Source organism: Littorina saxatilis, linkage group LG1 (genome assembly GCF_037325665.1).
Source record: "Littorina saxatilis isolate snail1 linkage group LG1, US_GU_Lsax_2.0, whole genome shotgun sequence".
Lineage (NCBI taxonomy): Eukaryota > Metazoa > Mollusca > Gastropoda > Littorinimorpha > Littorinidae > Littorina > Littorina saxatilis.
Window position 1 is genome coordinate 42,920,783 of NC_090245.1, and position 26,459 is coordinate 42,947,241.

The window sequence follows — 26,459 nt, forward strand, 5'->3', positions numbered from 1 at the left end:
TATTTGTTTGGCGTGTGTGTGTATGTGTGTCACTGTGTGTGTGTGTGTGTGTGTGTGTGTGTGTGTCTGTGTATGTGTGTGTGTCTGTGTGTGTGTGTGTGTGTGTGTGCTAGGGGTGGGGGGAGTGTGTTTGTCTTTCCATGTGTCTATGTTTTGGTGTATGTATGTCTAAACCACGCACTTATTATTATAGAAGTGAGATTTCAAAGATAGTGAATTTGGGGACGAATTTCAGTTTGCTATGACAGTTCGAGACAGTTGTTGTATTGGAACTAATGCTTCATGAGTCCCTTGTTTCGAATTTTAATAGATGCAAGATATTTTCAAGCCTTTAATGCGTACAATTTTGCCTTCAAATTTCCCAAAATAAATAATGACACAAGTCGGCGGACTGTAATTACGTCACAGGCACATCCCTTCTTTGCACAATGGCGCGCTTTGTTTTGAACCCGTCGACCGGTTCGACGGCACTACAATTTGTCCTTTAATTTGGCTGGGACACCCACTTTACCACCCAGGCACCATGCAGTGAATGCAGACTAACACCTGCGCAGGTTATTTTGGGGGGAAATGAAGCGGTGAAGCCCAAACGGTAAGTAGATCTACACTGATTGCTCAATCATCGTTTCGATAGCTTTGCCTTGACCGTGTGTCGTCTGCTAGCGCATTACGTACTGATGTTTGCAAACATATACACGAAGAACACATACAGCAGTAATATATATGAATGTCACAGGTTCATTAGAACAAAATGAACCCAATACAGTACTCTTAATTTACATTTGTAGCCTGTGTATGAGTAACAGTGTTGATTGTCTTGCCCTGTGGTACAAAATGTATGGCAGGCCAAATGAGTCAAAATGTCTAAGATACATGCATCATGTTGAACACAAACAAAAAACTTTTCGGGGGTAAGAAAGCAATCTACATCTAAATGACCAGTTGTAAGTGTTTGTTTTTCATAATTTTTAAGCTATTCCTTGGGTTGTTGTTGAAGTTTTTTGTTCTGATCTAAGACAATGTACAGCGCGGAGAGCATAGATTACTGTGGTTCGCGCTATATAAGCTGTCATTATAATTTTTATTATTATTAGTAGTAGTAGTAGTAGTATTAATATCATTATAAGTATTATCATTATTATTGATGTTGTAAGGAACACTGTACAAAGAGTTTTTTTATATGTTCCAATATAGCAAAAGGATATTTACCCCAAATCGAGAAAAGTACACACAAAGTAAATGGTTTTTGAGTCACTTGAGAAAAAGTGACTCTATGTAATCGGTCAGTGTTAGTCTGTCCGGCCGGCCGTCCGGCCGGCCGGCCGTCCGTAGACACCACCTTAACGTTGGACTTTTCTCGGAAACTATCAAAGCGATCGGGCTCATATTTTGTTTAGTCGTGACCTCCAATGACCTCTACACTTTAACGATGGTTTCGTTGACCTTTGACCTTTTTCAAGGTCACAGGTCAGCGTCAAAGGAAAAATTAGACATTTTTATATCTTTGACAAAGTTCATCGGATGTGATTGAAACTTTGTAGGATTATTCTTTACATCAAAGTATTTACATCTGTAGCCTTTTACGAACGTTATCAGAAAAACAAGGGAGATAACTAACCTTTTCTGTTCGGCAACACACAACTTAACGTTGGGCTTTTCTCGGAAACTATAAAAGTGACCGGGCTCAAATTTTATGTGAACGTGACTCATTGTGTTGTGAATAGCAATTTCTTCCTGTCCATCTGATGCCTCATATAATATTCAGAACTGCGAAAGTGACTCGATCGAGCGTTTGCTCTTCTTGTTTTCCAAGATTCTTAAGGCGAAAGTGTTTTGTTACAAGTGTATAATATTAATAATTCTTTCTCACTTTACAGAAACCACAAAAAGAGCTTTTGTAGCTTGAACTGAACGTATTGCAGCTTGTCTACGCTATTCGGACAGCAAACTTTGATGAGTTTGTCCAAGCACTGGCGGTTCTGATTCCATGGTTTTTCGCACTGGACCACATACACTATGCGCGGTGGCTTTCTGTGCATCTGCGTGACATGTGTCAGCTGTTGACAAGGATTCTATCCGTGTATCATGCAAGCCTTCTGTCTGGGTGCATTTGTCGTCAACAAAACTCGGCGGCCATTCTCTTCCATTGCACTTGACCACGCACATGAGCAGTGCAATGCCTTGGCGAAAGGGGATAGAGGTGCGATCGGACTAACAACGAATCCAGTGGCACTGCGAAGGTGGATGGTGGCTGGACCAGAGATTTCACGAATTGTGCAGAGCTTTGAGCAGCAACTACCTTCACATGCGTCTCCTAAGCTGGAACATTATGAGCAATCATGTTGCATTTCAAAAGACTTTCAAGATGAATGTTGAAAAGCGTATTGCAGCTTTTAAAGAAGTCGGCAATCCTTTTGAGGACGGCAGTGAGGTTCTGTATGCTATGGACACGAAAGGTGTGGTCGAAAACTGTGATGGGAAAGCAGTCCAGAGTGTGATCGAAGTCGGACAGCAGCAATACAACGACTTTGTAAAATAAAGACTCATGGAAAGACCAACACCAGTAACATCTCCATTGCACCGAAACCACCTGAAAGTCTTTGCAAAAAGACACCACAGAAGACTGCAGTTACCATGCTGCGCAATGACTGCTCACTGTTTTCAAGACTGTTCATAGCCTGCCAAACAAGAAAAGGCAATCTGCCCGAGTTTTTCCGCCATGAAAATCAACCAGTACCCCCGGCACTCAGCAAGAATGGAGAAATGAGGACAGGCCAAAAGTCGGACCTTCTCCACTGCCTTGAATGTGTGGTTGGCTGTGATTCTTCTTTGGTTTACGAGCCTAGGGGAGAGAAGTTTGATGATGAGCTGCCCACTACTGATGATACAGGCTTCATGGAAGTGCCTGACCTTCGAACTGAGGATATCCTTCATGGACTGGAAAAAGCTTCTTGTCTTGAAAATCCAGAGCTGAAGGAAGACCTGCTGTTAGCGTGCTCACTAAGCTCCACACACGTTACATAAACGTCTGCTCGACCAAAGAATGCATTTGCAGAAGTTGATGCCAGGATACTTGATGGTGCTTTCATTGTTCAGCTTCTATCTCCCAAAGACATCACGCACGTTTCAGGAGTAGGCAGATTTCGTCTTTATACCATACGTGCTTTCTCAGCTGGAAAACGTGTCAAGAGTGGATGTTGTCTGGGATATCTACCTTCCTGACAGCTTGAAGTCCTCTACACGGCGGAAACGTGGCCATGGGCAGCGACGGAAAGTGACTCCAACTTCACCAATTCCATCGAACTGGATGAGCTTCCTTCGAAACGATGGGAACAAATCTTTTGTTCCAGTTTCTCGCAAGAGAACTGATCCGCCAGAAGGTCACGGACAAAGTTGTCATTGCTACATGTGGAGAAAAAGTCCTCTGCTCTCCCCCTGATGTTATCCTGTCCACCATTGATAGTTGCAATCAAGAAGAAGCGGACACACGCATGTTTCTTCATGATGCTCACTGTATTGCACAATGACACAGAAGAATCGCAATACGAACTGCAGACACTGACGTTGTTGTCCTTGCCATTTATTTTGCTGAAAAGTGGCATGGCAATGAGCTGTGGGTATCATTTGGTTCGGGAAAGCATTTTCACCACATTGCTGCACACAAGATTGCTGGTAGTCTTCCGCCTGGAAATGTCAGTGACCTGCCAGTTTTTCATGCATTAACAGGATGTGACACCGTGTACTTTTTCTCGTCAAAAGGCAAGACAACAGCATGGACATCTTGGGCAGCTTTTCCAGAAGCAATTTCAGCTTTCCTTGAACTTGCTGCAATGAGAAAACCTTTCAGCGATTGCATCAGCAAGATTGAACAGTTTGTTGTCTTGATGTATGAGAACAGCACATCGTCAACAGTCCATGAAGCAAGGCAACGCTTGTTCTCTCAAAAGTGCTGTTCCATTGAGAACATTCCTCCCACCTCCGATGCTCTGCATCAGCATGTTCTCCGCGCTGCCTACCGAGCAGAGTTTGTATGGGGGCAATCTCTGCAGAATGCTCCCTCTTTACCTTCTCCAAAGGACTGGGGTTGGACCAAAGAAGAAAAAGAGGGGTGGAAGCCCTTGTGGACCACTTTGCTCCAGGCTGAAGATTCCTGTTACGAACTGATTCGCTGTGGGTGCAAAAAAGGCTGCAAAGCAAGGTGCAAATGTGGAGCTGCAGGTCTTCAGTGCACCGCCCTTTGCAACTGTGGCGGGGACTGTGGGGAAGAGTAACAAATCCTAGCGTCACCTGCAAGTTCTGTGAGTTGACAAACATTCCTTTGGTACACTGACGATTCAAATAGTGTTATGTTCAAGTGTTTGTTGGAAAACTGTGTTTTGTTTATTCTTTTTGACACTAACAAAATACATTAATTCATGATTTTGTTTATGTTGGATGTTGATCGGGATTTAAAAAAAACTGGTTTTGCATACATGTACTCATAAAAAGAGATTTTTTTCTTTTTTGTGTGCTTATGGAAATAGATTTTCACACACACACACACACACACACACACACACACACACACACACACACACACACACACACACACACACACACACACAGAGAAAAATGTGATGTGGATTTTGAAATGTACATGTAAAGTTTTGCTTAGCTTTAACCATCTTATCTGATGTTAAACAACCTTCTGAAATCGGTTTTACATTTGTACTTGTGAAGGACGAAATGAGTGGAAAGCATGTAGATTAATATATTTCATTAGAGTGATACAAGTGTTTTGTGTCTGTGCATACATGTAGATATTTTGTTCTAAGATAGTTCTTTGGAGGCAAACGTCTTTCGCTCCCGGTAGTGATGACCTATATTTCAGCAAAAAATAGGTCATATGAGATAGATGAACTTGTCAAAGATAATCAAAAGGTCACAGACTATTGACGGAATTTATTTGGTGAACTGTTATAGATATTACCTCGTGACAACAAAAAAAGCATTTATTGATCCCTGTGACTGTGACAGAATGGTTGGAGACTGTCGAGGGCACACCGTGTGACCTACTTTTGAAAGGTCGGTCCCTGTGTCTGTCAATGAATACGCTTACCTCTAATGAAATATATCAATCTACATGTTTTCCACTCTTTTGTTTGAAAATGCACGCTTTAAATTAATTTTCAAACGCCACACAACGCTACAATGGGGTTCCGGGCAGCTATGACCTATTTTTAATCTAATGTAGGTCATCACACATATGAATCGATCAAGTGTTTTGAAAAACTTGTAGATTAATGCAGGACATTATGTGATCAACTGTTTTAAATTATATCCCTGTAACAAAAATGCATTTATTGATCCCTGTAAACGTTTTCACCGAGTGTCTGGAGACTGTCGAGGGCATACCGTGTGACCTACTTTTGAAGCGTCGGTACCCAGTGTCTGTCAACACAAACGCTTGCCTCTATTAAAAATATTCATCTACATGCTTTTCCGCACACGTGTGTAAAAAAGGCATGCTTCGAACTCGATTTGCATTCTAATGGGGGTGTCTGTTGCCCAACATGCTCACTAAGATTGCCTTCATTTATTTATTCTTTCCAACGCAGTACTGTGAACAACTAATCAGCAGTCACTTAAAGACATTTCGTCATCAGAAACAATAGCCCAAACTTCTGCGGGTTGTTTTCAGCATTATCATTTGCTTCAGCCACAATAGGTTTTGTCTCCAAGGCTGTTGCTCTGTGTTGCGTGCACAGTGGGCTCATTATGATGAGGATGAATTTCAGAAGGACTTGTTTTAGTAGTCAACTGAGACGGACTAGGAAAAACTGAAGAGGACTGGTATCAGGAAAACCTGTTGTAACATTATACTGAAGGTGTGTTGCTTTTCTATGAATTATATGCCTGTCTCAGTCAAAATACGTCGAGATTGTTTGAGTCACGTATTCTCAAATTTCACAGACAGACAGATAAACAGAGAGAGAGAGACAGAGACACAGAGAGAGAGAGAGAGAGGGGGGGGGTGAAGTATCTATATCGTCCGCCACATTACTCGTTTGTTTCTAAGAGCACATTTATAAGTGTATCTTGTTGTGTTCCTTTATTATAACATCAAATATGGCTTTGTATTTATGCAACTGAATTAAAAAAGTGTTTAAACCAAGTATCAAAAGAAGAAGGAGACTTGGACTGGTTGAACGTGATGTGGACAAAATTCAAGGCGAGCGCAATAAAGCCTGTCACCGGGCGACCCAAGGGAACAGCAAAGCGCTGTGCGTTGTACTTGTAACGTCTTTATTGTTTTTAGAGCTCCGCAAGGTCACAAACAAGTTCTGCTCCGATGCCTTTGTCATCAAGACACGCGTTTGGCAGTCATGTAGCGATTGTTATCACGACGGTTCGCCCAGATGGACAGGCACACAAGCCGTTTTACTGGGACCTTTGCTGTTCCTTGCAAAACTATGGTTTGTTACACAGTGCAAGACTTATGCAAGGCTCCTTTGCTATATGTGTATGATCCAAACGTGAAAGAAGGCCGTTGGAGAGAAGAATAACCAAGCTCAATTCCATGTAGGGCCTACTGCGACCAAAATGTGAGTCCAACAGTTGGAGCTATAAGGTTCAGTTACTGCACAGACCGTTTTACAAGGACATGTTCTGCCCTTTGCTAGACTGTCAATGTTTAATACGCTGTGAAACTATGTGAGTGTCATATGCAGGGTTCCGCTCCTTTGCTATATTTTTATGATTCAAACGTGAATGAAAGCCGTCTAAGAGGAGAATAACCAAGCCAAGCTCAATTCTATATACTGCGACCAGCATGTGAGTCCGGACAATTCGAGCTATAAGGTTCAGTTATTGCACAAACTGGCAGAGGTAAGAGGAACTTTGTGAAAGGTGCGCCAAGCGTTTAATTTATATCGCAACTTGTATGGTTTCACAGAGGGGTTAGGGTTATTACAGATATAAAGGAACAAGGAAGATCGGCTGACTTTACTTTTCAAAAAGTAGCTTTTGCTATGGCTTCTTGTCAACAAATAACTAATACATTCAAAAGAAACATGCACACAAATAGACAAAAAGACAAATAGACGGACACAACGAACGCATGCACATACGCACGCTTGTAAACACGCACACAATCAAGCAAACAAGCATGCACACAAACATACAAACACACGCACACATTAACATCCTCATTCGGTTACCGTTTCTTCCTCTGATGTGAATTAACATATCGTTTCCTACGTTAGAAATCAATCTTGAAAAAATAACAGGTCAAAGCTCAAGTTGGTTTTTATTTCACAGGTGTGGAAACCCTCATCAAAGTGTATTTTCCTGTTCTGGGAAACGGGCAAACTAGAGAGAATTACACCACTTGAGTCGTGCGTGATGAATGTTATAGTATGGTATGTGTGTATGTGTGTGTGTGTGTGTGTGCGTGCGTGTGTGCGTGCGTGTGTGCGTGCGTGTGTGCGTGCGTGCGTGCGTGTGTGTGTGTGTGTGTGTGTGTGTGGTCTTTTAAACAGATTTAAAATTCTGCCGTTTTTGCTTCGGATTCACACTGCCATTCAGTATTCCTGTCCCCAAACCGAGCCAGAGCGAGTCGTAACGCGACACTAAAGACAACCAAGCACCTCACCCCTGACCCCGTGTCAGTACAAAACACAACAGGGACCGGTACAAAACGCAATGGGGCGTAACCAATAATCATCAAACCGTTGATCAGGCGTAACCGGTGCACGTCAGCATAACCACGCCGCCCTAACTACAACCCTCGTGTTTGCTCTAGGCTGTGAAAGTTTTGTTTTGCTGGCTACATATCTCAGTACTTGCCTAATCTCTTATTCCGCAGTGTCAAAGACTGCTGACAGTGGGACCTGTAATATGAGGCTCCTCTGATGAGAGGACACCTCTCTATAAAGGGCACTTCATGCTTGGCTGGACATTGATACGTTAAGTTGATTCAGGCATATATACATGTCATGAAAGGACGTCTGTAAAGTAAGGACGTTTCCTACTCACCTCTAGCTGGTTTACTTTGTTACTTTTTGTTTTGTGATATTCGCGTCACCCCGGGTTCAGTGTGTGCGTGTGTGTGTGTGTGTGTGTGTATGTGTGTGTGTGTGTGTGCGTGTGTGTGTGTTTGTTTCTGTGTGTGCCTGTGCGCGCGCGCGCGTGTGTGTGTGTGTGTGTGTGTGTGTGTGTGTGTGTGTCTCTCTCTCTCTCTCTCGGCCTCTCTCTGTCTGTCTGTCTGTCTGTCTGTCTGTCTGTCTGTCTGTCTGTCTGTCTGCCTGTCTGTCTCTCTCTCTCTCTCTCTCTCTCTCTCTCTCTCTCTCTCTCTCTCTCTCTCTCTCTCTCTCTCTCTCTCTCTCTTCTTTTTCCTTCATTGATTTCAATTACGAGCATGTTCATGCAACCGGCTTTACACAAGTCGAGTTAGGTTTTTGATCAGGCCAAAATAGTTGAGTGCTTGTCTGAGTACAAAGTCATAAGAAGTGAATGGGCTTTTAATCTTTTCAAAATACGAATTCAGCGTGTAATATTGACTACCGTGTATAATTTTTTTTACATTTAATAAGAGCTAGCATTTTCAGAGTATAGTTCAATCCTGTTGCATGGTTGGGACACATGGGAAAGTAAATAGGACATAGCGTCGACGACGTCAAATGGAACTTATTGTATTGTTGGGTAAACAACCTTAATACGCTCTCTCTCTCTCTCTCTCTCTCTCTCTCTCTCTCTCTCTCTCTCTCTCTCTCTCTCTCTCTCTCTCTCGCTTTCTCTCTCTCTCTATCTCTCTTGCTTTCTCTCTCCCTATCTCTCTCTCTCTCCTACTCTCTCGCTCTTTCTTTCTCGCTCTCTCACTCCCCCACTCTCTCTCTCTCTCTCTCTCTCTCTCTCTCGCTCCCTCTCTCTCTCGCTCTCTCTCTCTCCCCCTCTCTCTCTCTCTCTGTCTCGTTCTCTCTGTCTCGCTCTCTCTCTTTCTCGCTCGTTCTCTCTCTTTCTCTCTGTTTCGCTCTCTCTCTCTCTCTTTCTCTCTGTCTTTCTCTCTCTGTCTCTCTCTCACACACACACACTCTCTCTCTCTCTCTCTCTCTCTCTCTCTCTCTCTCTCTCTCTCTCTCTCTCACCTTGTATAGACATTGGGTTTATTCAGCTACTTTCCCCCGTGCACATATCACCTACATTATACAACTCTACATTGTAAGGCAAGCAGTATATCTCTGAGTTTATGAAAACTAAACTTGCTTTACCTCTAATTACTGGACAAAAGGGACATGATTAGTAACTCTTTCATAATGCTTAGGATTAGAAGCATACAGCTTGGGTTGTTTCTTGCATTAGATACTTGTCTGATTTACCAGCATGTTTACCATCTTAGCATACCATGGACCAGGGTAACCTAAATGAATAAAGTACCTGTAATTCAGTGTAATAAATATATCCCGATCGTTTCCTTATCTTCACAAAGGTGTACTCAAAGGCCAAACGTGCTTTTTGTTTAATCAAAACCAAAAGCGAAATCTTCTTTTGAAAAACTGGCGAGAGTTAGTCTGTGAGCTTTTTACAGTTTACTGAAAGGTGAAATATGGACAGACATTCGTTTCCTTCTGATTTCTCTGTATGGACTTCGTAACAGAGACACGAAAATATCACGTCTGCCAACATTATGTTTAAGCTTTTGACGTGCTAGTCTGTACACATTATGTATAGTGAGGTTATGGTATGCGAACTGAATAGAACCCTTAATCTTCTGCGAGTTAGAATGGTTCCCGATAGAATGGTTCCCGAATAGACACGCGTGGGAAATAAGACCTCAGTGAGTAAGAAATGAAAAAAACATCAGGCGTTGACACTGATGTCAAAAGAGTGTCTGGATTATAAATAGGTGCTCGAGTAGGTACGTATTAGAAATAACCTCATTATTTTGTTTTACTTAATTGTTTACTTACTTATTTATTAATTTACTTTCTTACCCTGACTTCAACAGACTTTCAGGGAAACTTCAAAAGACGCCTGCCTCACAAGTACAGTGTATAAGCGACTGACAGACTGGTGTGTGCTGACAACGAGAGGAAAAGCGCTAAAACGGGGCGCACAGATTCACGCCTGAAGAAGACCAGCATTTACCTGGCCAGCAGCTACTAGCGGTGAAAAACTACAATTACAGGTGAGTACCCAAAACCACAGGGCACGGAGAAAAGTGGGCCGAAGAATGGCTGCGTTAACAGAATATCCCGCTGTTAAAATTGCCCGACGAACACGATTAAAGGAAAAGTCCAAGGTTTAGGGTCACTTTTGATATGTTGACCCTCTTAAGGCTGGAGCACACTTTGGAAAGTACGTTGGAGTAGCCTCCCTTCTACGTTGGAGTAGCCTCCCTTCCCGGATTTAGAACGCGTTTCGTGTCGCAACAGATTATCCACTTACTAGCCATATACGTATGCAAAATAATGAAATAAACATTAGGAAATGGCAGACGTTTACAAATATCGACATTCTCTATCAGTGCAATAAAAAACAATCGTTAGAACTTGCATTTACGACATGTCGTGCGTGAGAACGTGTCAGTAAACAAGCACTTTTTGCCTTGCTGAAGAACCCCACGAGTCAAGCTAAAACAGACGACAAGTAATGGAAAGCAGTCTGCGGATAAACATAACAAACTACTGATGAAAAAGTGTGTTCATCCCTGCTCTGGATAAAAGACATCGGACTGATGACAACGTGGCAGCGTTCACGCGAAAAGATTTTTTTTCAGATTATCGCTTCTACATTTTATTGCACGTACTTGGGGCAGATCTGAATTTCTGAAAGATGACAAATCGGTCTTGTGAGTTGAGAACCACATGTTCTTTGCCGACAGAAATCACGATGGGACAAGATGTAGATTGTGTTGAAGAGATGTTTGCAGATTATCGCATCTACATTTTATTGCTCAGATCAATGCACGTAGTTGGGGTAGATCTGAATTTCGCAATGGAAGACGACAAATCCGTCTTGTGAGTTAAGCGCCACACGTTCTTTGGCGGCAGAAATCACTATGGGACAAGATGAGGATTGTACGTGTTGAGGGGCTAATACTGACTGACTTTAGATGAAGAGTTCCTAGACTGCCTGGTTTTTGTAGAGAGGCATCATGATGATATCCTGGGGTTTTTTTACGTTCTTGGTGACAACGCGCCAGAATCGCACGAAGATCGAACTCTCGAAGAAAACAAGTTTATCGCTGAACATCGGAAATGTGAAATGCTCTTCCTGTCTGACCAGTCTCCCCGTTAAATCCACAGGCTACATTATTTATCAGGTAACTTACCAAACCGGAGTGTGTGTGTGTGTGTGTGTGTGTGCACCGGATTACCACCATCAACGCACCCTTTTGGACTTTTCTACTATGCCTGCTGTGACATTCACGAGGATTATTGTGATTCTTGGACAATCGTGTGCCTATGCTGGACTTGCAAGAAGACAAACGGTGCCGGAACGGTATACGTGCTGCCAAGTGTGCACGTCCAGAGCGCAGTGTGAACCGAGAGTGAGTGTGTCATTGTGTGGAAGTTTTGCTTGATTGATTTATTCATGATTTAATTTGCTTTTTGGTTCAATAGTAAAATCTGTGTACGTTATACTTTGTATTTTGTGGTGTGATTCGCCCGAGTGCGAGACCCCCATCCCCGAACGCCTCTGTGGGTGGAATTGTATATATATATACTTGTGTAACGTGAGTGTGTAGATGAGAATGTGAAAGTTGCTTTGGACCCAGATACACACAGCAGACACCAACGCAACAGCTAAGTTTCAGCCTGACAAAGAAATTCGAGTGACACAGCTAATGGCTGTACTTGTTATTTCTCTATTAAAACAAATGTTTCAAGATCTTTAGGCCAAAACAAATAAATTGTCTGTTTCTATTAACATGGCTAAAAAAAATAGGGTAGGTTGGTAGGTGTTTTTGTTGTTGTTGTTGCCAGGATAGAATTCTTGAAAATAAATGACACAAAGAGACAAGACTCGCTATAGATAGATTTATAAAAAATAAAAAAAAATGTGACAAAGGATATAAAATGATTGTTTTACCTGGTCTGGAATCTTCAGTAGTAATTGCATAAAAAAAGTCTGATAATTATATCAATTATCATGTTAACTTTTTCTTAAAATGGGTGCGTTAAATCCTAGTCTGTTTGTTTTTAATGGACTAAGCAATCCTTGGACTGACAGAAAAGATGTATTTTAAAAATGTCCAGTTGCTTTTACTTATTTTTCTAATTGGAAGAGAATACAAATTATGCACTCTTTTCTGTTCAAATGGGTAGAGGGCGGGGGTAGTAAAAGGATCACAGTTCAAGATTTTGCGCGACAAGAGGTGTGTTTCTTTTATAAAGAGCAAAAACTCAACTTGGTATCTAACACTATTTCTAAACACTGTAACCACTTTAGCACTTTTTTTCTTTTCTTCTGTCTTCCAAACTTCTAATTCAGCTTCAAAAATGATTAAAAAAAAGGGTTTTTTTCTTCTGAAATCTACAGTTAAATCACTATTTTGGATTTTCTATTTTGCTTCCCTATTTATCTTCTTAAGTTTTTGATCATCTGATTACCTTGCTTTTCTATTTGGAAGATAATATGCACTCTTTTCTGAAAAATGGGTAGGGGGTGGGGGTAGTAAAAGCATCACAGTATACAATTTTGTGCGACAAGAGGTGTGTTTCTTTTAACTTTGATGAAGAGGGATAACTCAACTTGGTATCTAACACTAGTTCTGAACACTGTAACCACTTTAGCACTTTTAATTTATTTGTTCTGTCTTCCAAGCTTTAAATTCAGCTTATAAAATGAGTAAAACAGTGTGTGTTTTCTGAATTCACCAGTTAAATCACTCTGTTGGATGTTGTTTTTTGCTTCCCTCTTTCTGTTCTGAAGTTTTTGATCATCTGACTACCTTGCTTTTCTATTTGGAAGATAATATGCACTCTTTTCTGAAAAATGGGTAGGGGGTGGGGGTAGTAAAAGCATCACAGTTCAAGATTTTGCGCGACAAGAGGTGTGTTTCTTTCAACTGTGATGAAGAGGAATAACTCAACTTGGTATCTAACACTATTTCTGAACACTGCAACTACTGAAGCACTTTTAATTTTTTTTTCTGTCTTCCAAGCTTTAAATTCAGCGTATAAAATGAGTAAAAAATTGTTTGTTTTTTCTGAATTCACCAGTTAAATCACTCTGTTGGATGTTATTTTTTGCTTCCCTATTTCTGTTCTGAAGTTTTTGATCATCTGACTACCTTGCTTTTCTATTTGGAAGATAATATGCACTCTTTTCTGAAAAATGGGTAGGGGGTGGGGGTAGTAAAAGCATCACAGTTCAAGATTTTGCACGACAAGAGGTGTTTTTTTTTTAACTGTGATGAAGAGGGATAACTCAACTTGGTATCAAACACTATTTCTGAACACTGTAACCACTTTAGCACTTTTAATTTTTTTTTTCTGTCTTCAGTTCCAAGCTTTAAATTAAGCTAATAAAATGAGTAAAAAAGTGGGTTTTTTTTAGAATTCACCAGTTAAATCACTATGTTGGATGTTCTATTTTGCTTCCCTATTTCTGTTCTTCAGTTTTTGATCATCTGACTACCCTGCTTTTCTATTTGGTAGATAATAATTATGCACTCTTTTCTGAAAAAATGGGTAGGGGGTGGGGGAAGTAAAAGTATCACAATTCAAGATTTTGCGCGACAAGAGGTGTATTTCTTTTAACAGTGGTAAAGAGGGATAACTCAACTTGCTATCTAACACTATTTCTGAACACTGTAATCACTTTAACACTTTTAATATATGTTTGTCTGTGTTCCAAGTTTCAAATTAAGCTTCACAAATGGGTAAAAAAAAATAGTTTTCTCATAATTCACAAGTTAAATCATTATGTTGGATGTTCTATTTTGCTTCCCTCTTTCTCTTCTTAAGTTTTTGATCATCTGACTACCCTGCTTTTCTATTTGGAAGATAATATGCACTCTTTTCTGACAAATGGGAAGGGGGTGGGGGTAGTAAAAGCATCACAGTTCAAAATTTTGCGCGTTAAGAGGTGTATTTTTTTTTAAATTGGTAAAGAGGGATAACTCAACTTGGTATCTAACACTATTTCTGAACACTGTAATCACTTTAACACTTTTAATCAATGTTTGTTGGTGTTCCATGCTTCAAATTGAGCTTCAAAATGGATACAAAAGGATTTTTTTCCGAATTCACAAGTAAAATCACTACGTTTAATGTTCTATTTTGCTTCCCTATTTCTCTTCTTCAGTTTGTGATCATCTGATTGTTATTTTGTTTACATTTTCACAATACAATATTGCAACTTATTCAGTAGTGTTTGCGTGAAAAAATCTGATACCTATGCTTAAACTTCAGTCGTTATCTTAAAATTTTGCGCGTTAAGCCCTTTATATTTTGTATTTTCCTGATAAAGCAAACATTGAACTAACAGAAAAAGTAACTTTTAAAACTACCTAATCACTTTGAAATTGGGCCTCCAAAGTGTTCTCCAGCCTTAATTCATCAACCACAAATGCGTGTGTAAAAATAAACACAGAAATCCAAAAAGTATACTTTGACTCGTTTTTGGGTTGTTCTGAATCGTTCCATCGCGCGCGCAGTCTTGGCTCATGACCTTGTGCACATACGTGTGCTACGTCACGAGCCTTGAACAACAAACATGGCCGGCTCAAGCAGTGAGGAAGACAAGTGGAATACGGACCGGTTTTCAGCCAGCCTGAGGTTTTAGCGTGCCCGTTTGAGCCTCTTCGTCGTCAAAATGCTGGCGAGGCCACAAGGAACTGCTTGAAACAGAGCCAGCATAAGCGGCAATACGAAATGGTATGTGATTCTCTTTGTTGTGATGTTGACACACTACTAGTCCGTAGTCGCTACCTCTTGCATGCTAGATCGAAGTCAGGTGTGTTTTTCACAGATCAGTTGATGTGCTTCCACAGATCTGTAAGCATGTAAAGATCATTGATTTATGCTATTATTTCAGGCATCTGGTGTTATTTATTTTCCTATCTTTAATCAAGGATTTCGTCCTTGAACTGCCCAGTTTAGAATAAATGTTTCCACAGTGATGTTCACACGCGACTATCCTTATTTTCTCTTGGAATTCTGAGTAATTTTTCAGTCACACAACAAAACATGTAGACAGCAAGTTAACATTGCGCAAAATCTGTTTCTTGCGGACAAAACTGCAATTATTCTGGTATTTTTATTTGCGACAGTAAGACACTACATGACATCGACACCACTAAACAGTGAAACTTTTTTGAAATGGCGGTGGGCTGCTTTCATGTGCTAATACTAATAGTGATCCTGACATTTTTCTTGCGAAACGGTCAAAGGGAAGTAATAAATGAATTTAGTTTTTTAAACGAGCACACGTGATTTCCGATCTCAAACTAGATCTGAAATCATAAGATTTTCTGAGCAGTGGCGAAACGCTGATGGCTAGTGATATCGCAAGCCGTTTTGGAAGCAAATAAGCACTGTCAGACATATGCTGAAACACGATTACAGCAGTTCAAACTTTTTGATCATTGATTTTTAGGAGTACGCAATGTCGGACAGTCACACTACAAAAAGACAATGCGTTAGTGCATAGATCGGTATTCTCAAACGTCACGAACAGACAGTACGTTGCTACTATATTATTTTACTGTATTAACAAAACCTCACAGTCCCATTAAAAATGTGTGGTGTGTGCCGAAAAGCAACCATATGAGATTCAGTCAGTGGGACCCTGAATCTACCTGGGGTTAAATCGGGTTATTGACTCTCATTGCATGAATTTTTAAACTGAATTATACATTACATGTACTACTGTTCGTGTTGTTTTTGTGATCCAGTGGAATTTCTGTGTATACCTTGGAATCTCAAGGTAATGTTTGAACGGGGCATACAGATGATACATGTTGCCATGATCACAGAGTGATACGTGTATTTTGCTTATCAGGTGTCAGTGCAGAAACTCCAAGAGGGAACGAAATTCAAATATCTGGAAAACCTGGATGAGGAGATAGACAGCCTAACAGCACATCCTCCTATGTTTGCTCGGACATCTACTACCTTCAAACTGCATACTATGCGTACACACAGGAATATGGACGACTCAACATTGATCAAAATGGGTAAGTAACACAACACAAACAGATGATTTCCATTATGATAGATTTATTTATCTGAAAGTAAAATTGACAACAGAGTGTACAATTTGTTTTCAAATACAAAAATATCACATTGGGTTAAAAAAAAACACACCATCATATATCATTAAAACTATTCTTTATTTCTAAACACATACATATCAGCATAGTTTATTCATGTAAACATCCTCATTTCGGTTCCCAGTCTATCTGAAATCAAGGTAAGATATATGCCCCAAAAAATAGCGATCACACAGTGCTTCAGCATGAATTTGAAAACCTGCTCTACGTCACATAGACACAGCGTGTCTTATGATTCTATCCATCCTCTCCAAACAAACACGTACACGTTTTCTCTTGTACGAATGTCTTAAAAGCTCAAACTAAGCTGCTGTTTTATTCTGTCTTGCTTTGCAGGAAATACAGGCACGTCGCTTACCCATAGCAGGCAGCTGGTGCGCTAGCGAGTGGGGTTTCTCGGCAGAAGCATCAGAGTACCATTACCAACCTGTGCAGTCAAAACAATCAGAAATACTTTCCCAAACGGATGAAGAGTGGGGTTCAAACTCCCTGAGCTACAGAAGGCTGAACTATACTTTTACAAATCGTGTGACTGTGTTGAACAGATTCCTGCATGGTTTGAAGATGATACTGGGTTGTCACGTGGTCCGGTACATGGTTCACATTCTGCAACATTTTGTTCCAGACTTTTTCCACTGTTGGTCTACTCCTGCATCAGGTAGTCAGTCCATGAGCCGGTCAGCATAGCCTGTGTCCAGTATTGTCCGTTTGCCTGTTGCCTGAAACATGGTTGTTTGGAAGTAACTAACGATCTCTGCACACATTTTAACATGTGAATAAAAACAGAAAAAGTTTGTCAAAAGTATACATAGTTTAATTTGCATTTACTTCAAGGCCAGACTTTCTTCTCGTTCATTATTTCTTCATTAAGATTCTGAAAATTAACAAAATGTTTCCCCCTATCAAGGCCTCCTAACTTTTTTTTTAAATGCAGGTCGGTTTGTTGTCATCTGTGCATTACTACCTCTTGCCACCCGTGCGGTCATTGCCACCAGGTATCTCAACAATCAAACCGTCTATACAGGCTTAAAGGCACGTCCTTTTTCAAAACAGGATTGCTCACTACACAGATCTGCGAAGACTTTTACAGAAAAAAAAATCTCTTGACTTGAACATATACCAGGAATAAACATCCTGACTGGTTTTTGGAGCTGCCGGGATTTTTTTAGGGAATGTTTTACACGTGTGGCGTTAAAGAAATTAATTCATAAAATTCTACATTCCCAAAGAGAGTACCCATACAGAGTGTTCAGTTCTGGTATTTTTCAAAACGGAAGGATGGCCATATCCCATGTAAAAGCCTGGTAAGATTTGAGATTTTGAACTCAATCGTTTACACGGGAAGGGCTGTCCATTTAAGAGGACGCATCCATGCCTGGATGAGAAATACACTGATAACACAGAAAAAGCACGAGTTTAACCTGCATATTCACAAAACTGGTTCAGGGTAAAGGGAACACATGTTAGTTATTTTAAGAGAACATCACGAAGACCTAATTATTAAATTAAAGCCTTTCTGCACGAATGTACATCTTCTATGAATTATATTCTAAAACGCCACATGTGTAATTCATTCCACACACAAAATCCAGCTCCAAGAAGCAGTGAGGCTGTTGATTATTGGTATGTGTTCAAGTCGACAGATGATTTTTCCTGTGTAAACTGAGCCTTGGCAGATCTGATATAGTGAGCAAAGACCTGCATTTTTTTTTTATACGTGTTCAGAGGCCTTGAAATGGTTAAACATTTTGTTTATTTCAAGTAGTCTTTATGAAGAAAAAATTAACAATAAGGAAGGCAAATGGGTTAAAATGCAAATTAGATTCCTTTTGACGAACTTTTTATGTTCTTCTTCACGTGTTACATTATGCGTACGTAGATCGCAAGATATTTTCGAAAAAATCCATAGATAAGCCAATCTGCAAACGGACACAAATTCACAATATTTATGAAGCCAATAAATTTGACTCAAGAACAAAGCTTATGTGTTTGAGGTGATGTGCATGGGTATGAATGTTGAATGAGTCCGTCAAAGATACCCTCCATGTCGCCTTTATACAGTGGAACCTACCATTAAAATTATACCACCTTAAATTACCTTGTATTGCTCTTTCAAATGTACTGCTTAAACTTCTTGAACATGCAACTCTTGCTGTCTACCATAAAGACCATCAGGTCAACAACATACTCGTGAATGTTTTGTTTTGGTCTATAATTAAAAAATTTCAGAAAATACCCTTTTTTTATATTTTTTATTCGGAAGCATACTAACTTTATTTGAAACTACTTCGACAGATATAGTTTTGCAGGTTGACGGGAGGTGAGTTACGAAAGAAATTCAATCCATATGTCGCTCAGCACAGAAAGCATAAACGATTAACATGAGTAGAAATGAACTTGTACTTGTTTTCATAATGTATTATTTGGATGGTATCTGTCAAAGACACTTTCTCGTTTTTTTGCAAAGCTAGAATAAGACACTAATTTTCAAAACAAAACAAAAATCTTACGATGAATGGCACGTTGGCTTTCTCCTGTGGTGATTCTGGACGGTAGGAACAGGACTGGTCAACAGTTGCGTTGTGATCACGGAGAACCGGGAAATCTGGAATGGTCACGTTGTCAGTGTCTAGTGACCTGTTCTGACCAGTGGCCGTGAGTGATGATGAAAGGTCTGGAAGTAAAAGAAGAGAGAAAATGAGTGTGAGTATAAATCAATTCGAAAGTATGCTTCTGATCTATACAGTACACTGAACATTTAGACACCCTCTGGAAGTCGTCTAGATGTGTATCCATGTTGTAGCAATTAGACTGGTTTTGCGTCTCTCAGTCAATGCAGAAAGATTAATTCCCTGCACAATTCGTAATCTTCTTGTCTCTAGCATGCAGGTGTCTGTTTACCTTACCGGTTGCACATCCACCAAAAGTTTAGATCTGGTAAAAATAGCATTAAACCATGATTCCAGCAAACGCTGCCAATTTCATGAATTGTATCAGGGGATAGTTTGCGACTGAATAGAATAGATAACGTGACACACGCATTGTCTTACGTGTCCACAACCCTGACTACTTTTTATATTTAGTCAAGTTTTGACTAAATATTTTAACGTAGAGGGGGGAATCGAGACGAGGGTCGTGGTGTATGTGTGTGTGTGTGTGTGTGTGTCTGTGTGTGTGTGTAGAGCGATTCAGACTAAACTACTGGACCGATCTTTATGAAATTTGACATGAGAGTTCCTGGGTATGAAATCCCCGAACGTTTTTTTCATTTTTTTGATAAATGTCTTTGATGACGTCATATCCGGCTTTTCGTGAAAGTTGAGGCGGCACTGTCACGCCCTCATTTTTCAACCAAATTGGTTGAAATTTTGGTCAAGTAATCTTCGACGAAGCCCGGGGTTCGGTATTGCATTTCAGCGTGGTGGCTTAAAAAATAATTGATGACTTTGGTCATTAAAAATCGGAAAATTTAAAAAAAAAATAAAAATTTATAAAACGATCCAAATTTACGTTTATTTTATTCTCCATCATTTGCTGATTCCAAAAACATATAAATATGTTATATTCGAATTAAAAACAAGCTCTGAAAATTAAATATATAAAAATTATTATCAAAATTAAATTGTCCAAATCAATTTAAAAACACTTTCATCTTATTCCTTGTTGGTTCCTGATTCCAAAAACATATAGATATGATATGTTTGGATTAAAAACACGCTCAGAAAGTTAAAACAAAGAGAGGTACAGAAAAGCGTGCTATCCTTCTTAGCGCAACTACTACCCCGCTCTTCTTGTCAATTTCACTGCCTTTGCCATGAGCGGTGGCCTGACGATGCTACGAGTAAAATGGCATTGCGTTCAGTTTCATTCTGTGAGTTCGACAGCTACTTGACTAAATATTGTATTTTCGCCTTACGCGACTTGTTACTCTTACTCTTAGCTCAGCTCAGACCGTTCTGTAAGTTGCAACTCTGTAGATCTAGCCTGTGGCGCATCTGTACTCCAGCGAATATCAGCTGGACCCAGACACACTGTTCTGCACCAATTCGTATTCGCTGCGCAGCAAAACAATGTTTAGGTATGCATGAAAATAAAAGCATGTACTCTGACCTTCAACGCATTCCTTCTTGTGAGATAATCCGCTGTTCGTATGTCGCCTCGGAGTTTCGATGGCTCGTCGTAATACTGCCCTCTCCGGAATTTTATGAAGGGAAGACACTGCCAGGGGTCAAAACATTTGTTTCAGGGATGAAACGCCAACTTTTGTGCTGCAGAAAAATGGCGAAATCTGTGTCCAGAAAGTGCCCGACACTTTGAAATCTGCACGCTTGTGCTGCACACATCTCTTCCATTTCCACAAGAGACTCAGAGTTTTATGAGGGAAAGTGTGCTATGAAATGCCTGGGGACATTGACGAGTTGTTGCAGTTTGCGGCTGCTCTCCACCGAGGCATTCTTTTCGGGCATACAGTGGTGACTTTTCTGTGTGAAAATCAAGCTGGTACTAGTGGTAGAATCAACACAATAACTTGTGACGTCACAGTGCACCGACGTCACAGTGCACCGAAAACCACGTGACCACTACTTGACCCCAGGCGACTTGTCTTGGTTAGCCCTGCAACACTAAATCTTCAACTACAACAACAACATTTTTTTTCTTCAATTTTTAAAATATTTTTCCAGAGATGTTTGTAACATTTGGCATTCGATTTTCAAGTTTTTGGGCATATTTAAAAACCTTGGACTTTTCCTTTAAGGGCTTTGAGCACTGTGTGATGTTTGAAATAAATATATCTAAATGGGTATATGTGCTTGGAGAAAGGTCCCTGTTTCCTAGCTGTGTCTAGTTTTGCAAGTTACAAGTCTAAAGATGCTTGGGGTATCATCAGCGTCGCCGTCTCTCTTCAGTATTCGTCGTCACCTTCGTCATCATAACAATCCTCTCCTTCTTTTTCTACATCTTCTTCTTCTTGTTTCTCCCTTATATTAGTAAATGTGAATTTACAAAGCTGGAGTGAGTGCTGTTTAAGTATTCGACTTAGGAGCTGTTAGTTACTCCACAGGCATATCAGGGGCGGACGAGGGGGGGGGGGGGTTCTGGGGTTTCCGGAACCCCCCCCCCCCCCCCCCCCCAGCCAAAAAAAAATTAAAATTTTTTGTTTTTTTTGGGTATTAATCAGTGACAAAATCTGCTGCCTGAAACTGGTAATGATCATCCTCAGAAAGCACCAGATTGCACCATTTTGCGTCCTTTTTTCTAAATTTTCCGGGGGGTATGCCCCCGAACCCCCCTAGAAAGCTAGGCGCTTTGCGCCTTCGGCTCGGCGCTTCGCGCCTTCACACCCATATATTCACAATATATTTTTGGACCCCCCCCCCCCATAAAATGAACTGATCCGCCCCTGCATATTATGAAAATGATTTTTGGAGGGAAACAATCGAGGATTGACAACTGTTCTTTGCTATACAATAATGATAAGCTTCTTCTCGGCGCTCAGTCAGTTGTAATGTTTCAGAGATGTGGATTGAGTTTGTCATCGTGTCGAGCACTTTCGCCAAAAAGTATCTCATACACAGCAGTAACGTACAGGCATTAGAGAGTGACAGACCCCCACTTATCTAACCCCGTAACTAAAGTCAGTTGCCAGTGGTTTAATCCAAGCGCATTTTTTTTCTGTCCGCTACCTGTTATTTCAGCCGTAAATCCACGGATGGTTGAGTTGAGCGTGGCTTTCTTTCTTTTTAACACTATCTCACGGTATAACAGCGACGACACAAAGGATCACTGTGGAATTGTACACACCAGAAAAACAAACAGGGTGTGTCTGGTGTATCAGAATGCACATGCACGATCAAATGTCGAATATATACAAAAGCACATGGTGAAACGTGATAGAACAAGACTTTTACGTCAAGGAAAAAAGGCTTGCACCAGTTACCTCGTCTTTGAAGTATACGCCACTTTGTCATGCCCTTTTGTTGACGTAATTGAATGCATTTGGTAGGCATACAACTGCGGTGTTGTCTACGGATTGTTAAAAACAGAAAAAAGGGCGTTCGACTTGGAAAAATCACACAAGTATTTTCAAACACGTAGATTTGAAGAAGTGTAACACGAACATGGGCATATCAGGGGCGAACGAGGGGGGGGGGGGGGGGGGGGCACAGAAAAAAAAAGAAGAAAAAAAAAGATTTGTCTATGCTGATTCTATGACCATTTCTAAGTTCAAATGGCACCAGATGGCACCATTTTGCTTCTTTGGGCCAAACATTTTTCCGGGGCCGGGGGGGCATGCCCCCGGACCCCCCTAGCAAATTCGGGCGCTTCGCGCCCATCACATTCACTTTCGATTCAAAGTGCCCCCCCCTTACAAAGCAACTGATCCGCCCCTGCATATGCTTCGAAACTTGAGGAAACAATGATTCAGATTTTTGACACAAATCTATAGATACAGAACTCTTGACACCACGCGAAGTCTCTTTTTTGCCTAACACGCGATGGTGAAAAACACACTTAATTCAAACGCCTCATAACCTGAAAGACGTTCAACATGACCGCATATTTATTTGACTTATTCCACAATATTTTCCTTTTCTTTTGACAAAGAAATAAGGCGTGAAATATCCCTTTGAGACTTCATGACCACTGTTTTTGGTTACAGGAGCCCTGGGGATGCCGTCAATGTGAGATAGAAGGCGGGGCTGTTCCACAGGAAGAACTGCGTCTTTAATGCAAATGCTGCACAGTTCATACTGATCGCTGTTTTTGTTTACAGGAGCGCTCAGGATGCCGTCACTGTGGGATTGAAAGCCAGACTGTTTACACAGGAAGAACTGCGTCTTTAATGCAAATGCTGCAAAATGCATACTGATCGCTGTTTTTGTTTACAGGAGCGCTCAGGATGCCGTCACTGTGGGACCTGCTATGCGTCAGTCGCCAGAAGTACACGACGCACGGCGACTCGGGCAAGTCGCCGCCTCATCACAGAATGATGGACAACAAGGGGGACGTGGAGTATTACATCCAGCCCCAGCATCATTTCCAGCGAGAGTTACAGCGAGATTCGTTGTCTTGGTTTGCCAGCGGCGGTCGCCATTCTCGGACGACGTCGGTGAGCCAGACAGACGGACGAGGAAACGATTCTGGCAGCGTCATTTCCAGTTTGATGGACAGGTCTGCAGGCGACAGAACCTACGAGAAGAAACGCCGCACACCGCACGCGCGCCAGCTTTCGGGAGTGTCGAACGAACGACGCAGAAAACAAGCGGAATCGGACGAGCGGAAGAAGAAGAAACAAGAAGCGGTTATCGCTGGCAGGAGGCGCCACGTACAGGACATCTTTGTGGATAACCACGAACCGGGGTTTCGATCCCGCAACACGAGTTCTGCGTCTCTTACGTCCTCCCACAGTGCTCACAGCAACCGCTCGCAACAGAAGAGTGTGGACAAGCCACGAAGAAGCAGGCAGAGGGACAGCGGGGTGAACCGCCAGCCTCAGTCAGATCTGCCAGGCAGAACTCGAAGACAGAGCTCCAAGGACAGCCTGGGTTTTGATATACACAACGACAGCATGTACCAGTACACTCCCCGCTCCGTCGACGACAAAGCCATCTCCGCCGCTCTGTTCGGCCAGACTCAGGACGACTTTGTGCACGACCCTGCCTGGAACCGGGCTATGGACAGGTTCGCCGCCTCCCCGGCCACGACATCGAACTCTTCCTTTGCCTTCAGCGAGCAGAACTCTCACCGGGCTCCCAGCAGTGGCGTGCCTTCTCCCGCCGGACAGTCTCCAGCGGGTTTCTACGGTAACACGTCTCGCAGACAATCAGAACAAGACTCACGGTCACCAGACTGGGGCCGTGCCTTCCAGCGAGTGGCGTCCCAGGGGTCCGATGGCAACCTGATGTACGTGGTGCCAGAAGTGACCCCACCCTCGCCACGGAGCCGGGGTGCGACGGGCAGTGTGTCGACTCACTCCGGCATCGTCCTGACGTCAAGCATGCTGGGTGTTCCATCTGACACAAACACAGAGGCTGCAGACACTAGTGCTGGTGCTGCAGACCGCAATCACAACAGTGTCTTCACGGATCTTCTCCACATGCAGGGAAACGACTCAGCGGATGGAATTCAGTTCAGTGAAGGAATCAACCCTGACGTCGAACGTTTGTTCTGCTCGGGTGGAGATGTGTTGTATTAAACTGAACTTAAACAGAACAGAAATAAACTGAACTGAACTTTATTCAACAAGGATTAAGATTTAAGCGTAGGCCTTTCCTTACACCCTGTCCTTGAGACGAACAAACAAACAAAGAAAGAAAAAGAAGAAAAAAAGAAAGAAAACAGTTATATTTTGAGAGGCTTACTTCCATATAACGGAAACTGTGGGTTTTTTTCTGAGGTAAAAGCGACCCAGTTCTCCGCGAAGGTTAATAATCATGTTCCACATCACGCAAAATTGGAGGTGTAGTGCTTCCTGATTCCAAAACCACTCGTGGAGGTATGACAATGTACAATGTTCCTGCTGTGAGGATCGAGGTATGAAGCTTGCCAGCTGTAGATTTCAATGACAGTGAGTGTACGTAAAACAGGCAATAATGCAAGTGTTTTCGGAAACAATATCAGGATAGGTGACCACAAATTTGAAAACGGCGTCTTTTCTGATTTTGCGTGACTAAATTATTGTCATTTCTAACATTGTATGAGTAGCCTAGAGTTTCACGAATGGTCAGTCACAAGTAGGTCTATCTTCTTCTTCTTCTTCTTGTCGTTCGCCTTTACATTTGGAGTCCAGCTCTGGAGATGAAGTCGGTGGTACAAATAGGTCTATCATATAAATCGCAAATTTGGGATTTTTAGCGAAAAATATGAATGCTCTTTATTCTTTACCAAGAGGTATGATACATATGATATGAAGAGGGTGTGGAAAAATAAATACCAAGTAATAATCAACGATAAAAAGAAATACACCTTCTCCTCTGGATCCCACTGACATATTTGACTGCCTAATTGACGATGAATATAATTTAGAGTATTCGCTATTCCATTTCGTGTTTGTTTTTTATCACAATGTAAATTGTAATCTAACACGTCAGATATGTACAGGGACTAAATATTAGTAGAACCACTTAATAAATCGATATTACATAGGAGGGTCCTTTCATATCAGATATGAATTGTGTAATTATTTTCAGCTGTCATAGCTGGTCGAAACACAAACAAAATACTGTCAACAGACTCTGTACGATTAAAGAAGTGCGCAAATTCAAAAAGGGAAAAATAGTTTAAGTAACAGGGGCGGATCAGTTGCTTTGTAAGGGGGGGGGCACTTTGAATCGAAAGTGAATGTGATGGGCGCAAAGCGCCCGAATTTGCTAGGGGGGTCCGGGGGCATGCCCCCCCGGAAAAAAATGTTGCCCAAAGAAGCAAAATGGTGCCATCTGGTGCCATTTGAACTTAGAAATGGTCATAGAATCAGCATAGAAAAATCTTTTTTTTTTCTTCTTCTTTTTTTTCTTCTTTTTTTTCGGGGGAGGGGGGGCACGTGCCCCCTGTGCCCCCCCCCCCCTCGTCCGCCCCTGAGTAACGACAAAGCTGATCTACACAGAAAACAGTAATTCTAAAATCACACAGCAACGACGGATCAGGGGAACAAGGGAAGTAACACGGTACTCTAGCAGACTACTCCCACGAGTAGGGAAAAAAAGAGTACTCGAAAGATCCTGCAAATATCCGAAAGAATTTTGAACAAACGAATGTGAATACGCTGGTTTACATTGTCATACCTTACACTGGACCTTTCGCCATTTTCAAAAAGTAAACATTCCGAATTTTAAACAAATGAAACTAGTTAAAAAAATTGATCAGCGTGTGAAATCCACGCTTTTACATCACGTTGTCTTACAAGACCGAATAGTATCAGAGCAAGGCTAACACCTCAATATTCCTGTTAATAAACATGAGCTACATACTCATATTTAAACGAGTACGATTTAAATTTTTGTTAACGTGTAAGTGATGTTGCGCGTGTGCGTGCATGCCAGTATGTGTGTGTGTAAAATACGTAAGGTGTGTGTAAGACAAACTATGTGTGTGTGTGTGTGTGTGTGTGTGTGTGTGTGTGTGTGTGTGTGTGTGTGTGTGTGTGTGTGTGTGTGTGTGTGTGTGTGTGTGAGAGAGAGAGAGAGACATCGGGCCTAGA

At 41.4% G+C, this 26,459-nt stretch overlaps 1 protein-coding gene and 1 long non-coding RNA gene across 2 annotated transcripts in view; both read left to right on the forward strand.

Annotated features, from left to right (window-relative positions):
• LOC138970421 (uncharacterized) overlaps positions 1-25,811 on the forward strand; it is a 26,328-nt gene extending 517 nt beyond the window's left edge. The window contains exons 2-3 of the mRNA XM_070342874.1: positions 9,986-10,165; positions 23,152-25,811. Coding sequence (XP_070198975.1) covers positions 23,163-24,458 — 1,296 coding nt within the window. The 5' untranslated portion in view covers positions 9,986-10,165; positions 23,152-23,162 and the 3' untranslated portion in view covers positions 24,459-25,811. The remainder of the gene's footprint in view (positions 1-9,985; positions 10,166-23,151) is intronic.
• Positions 14,610-18,389, forward strand: LOC138970414 (uncharacterized). The gene is made up of 3 exons (XR_011456932.1): positions 14,610-14,864; positions 15,991-16,165; positions 16,598-18,389. It is a non-coding gene; the product is annotated as an uncharacterized lncRNA (long non-coding RNA).
• Positions 25,812-26,459: the final 648 nt, after the last annotated feature.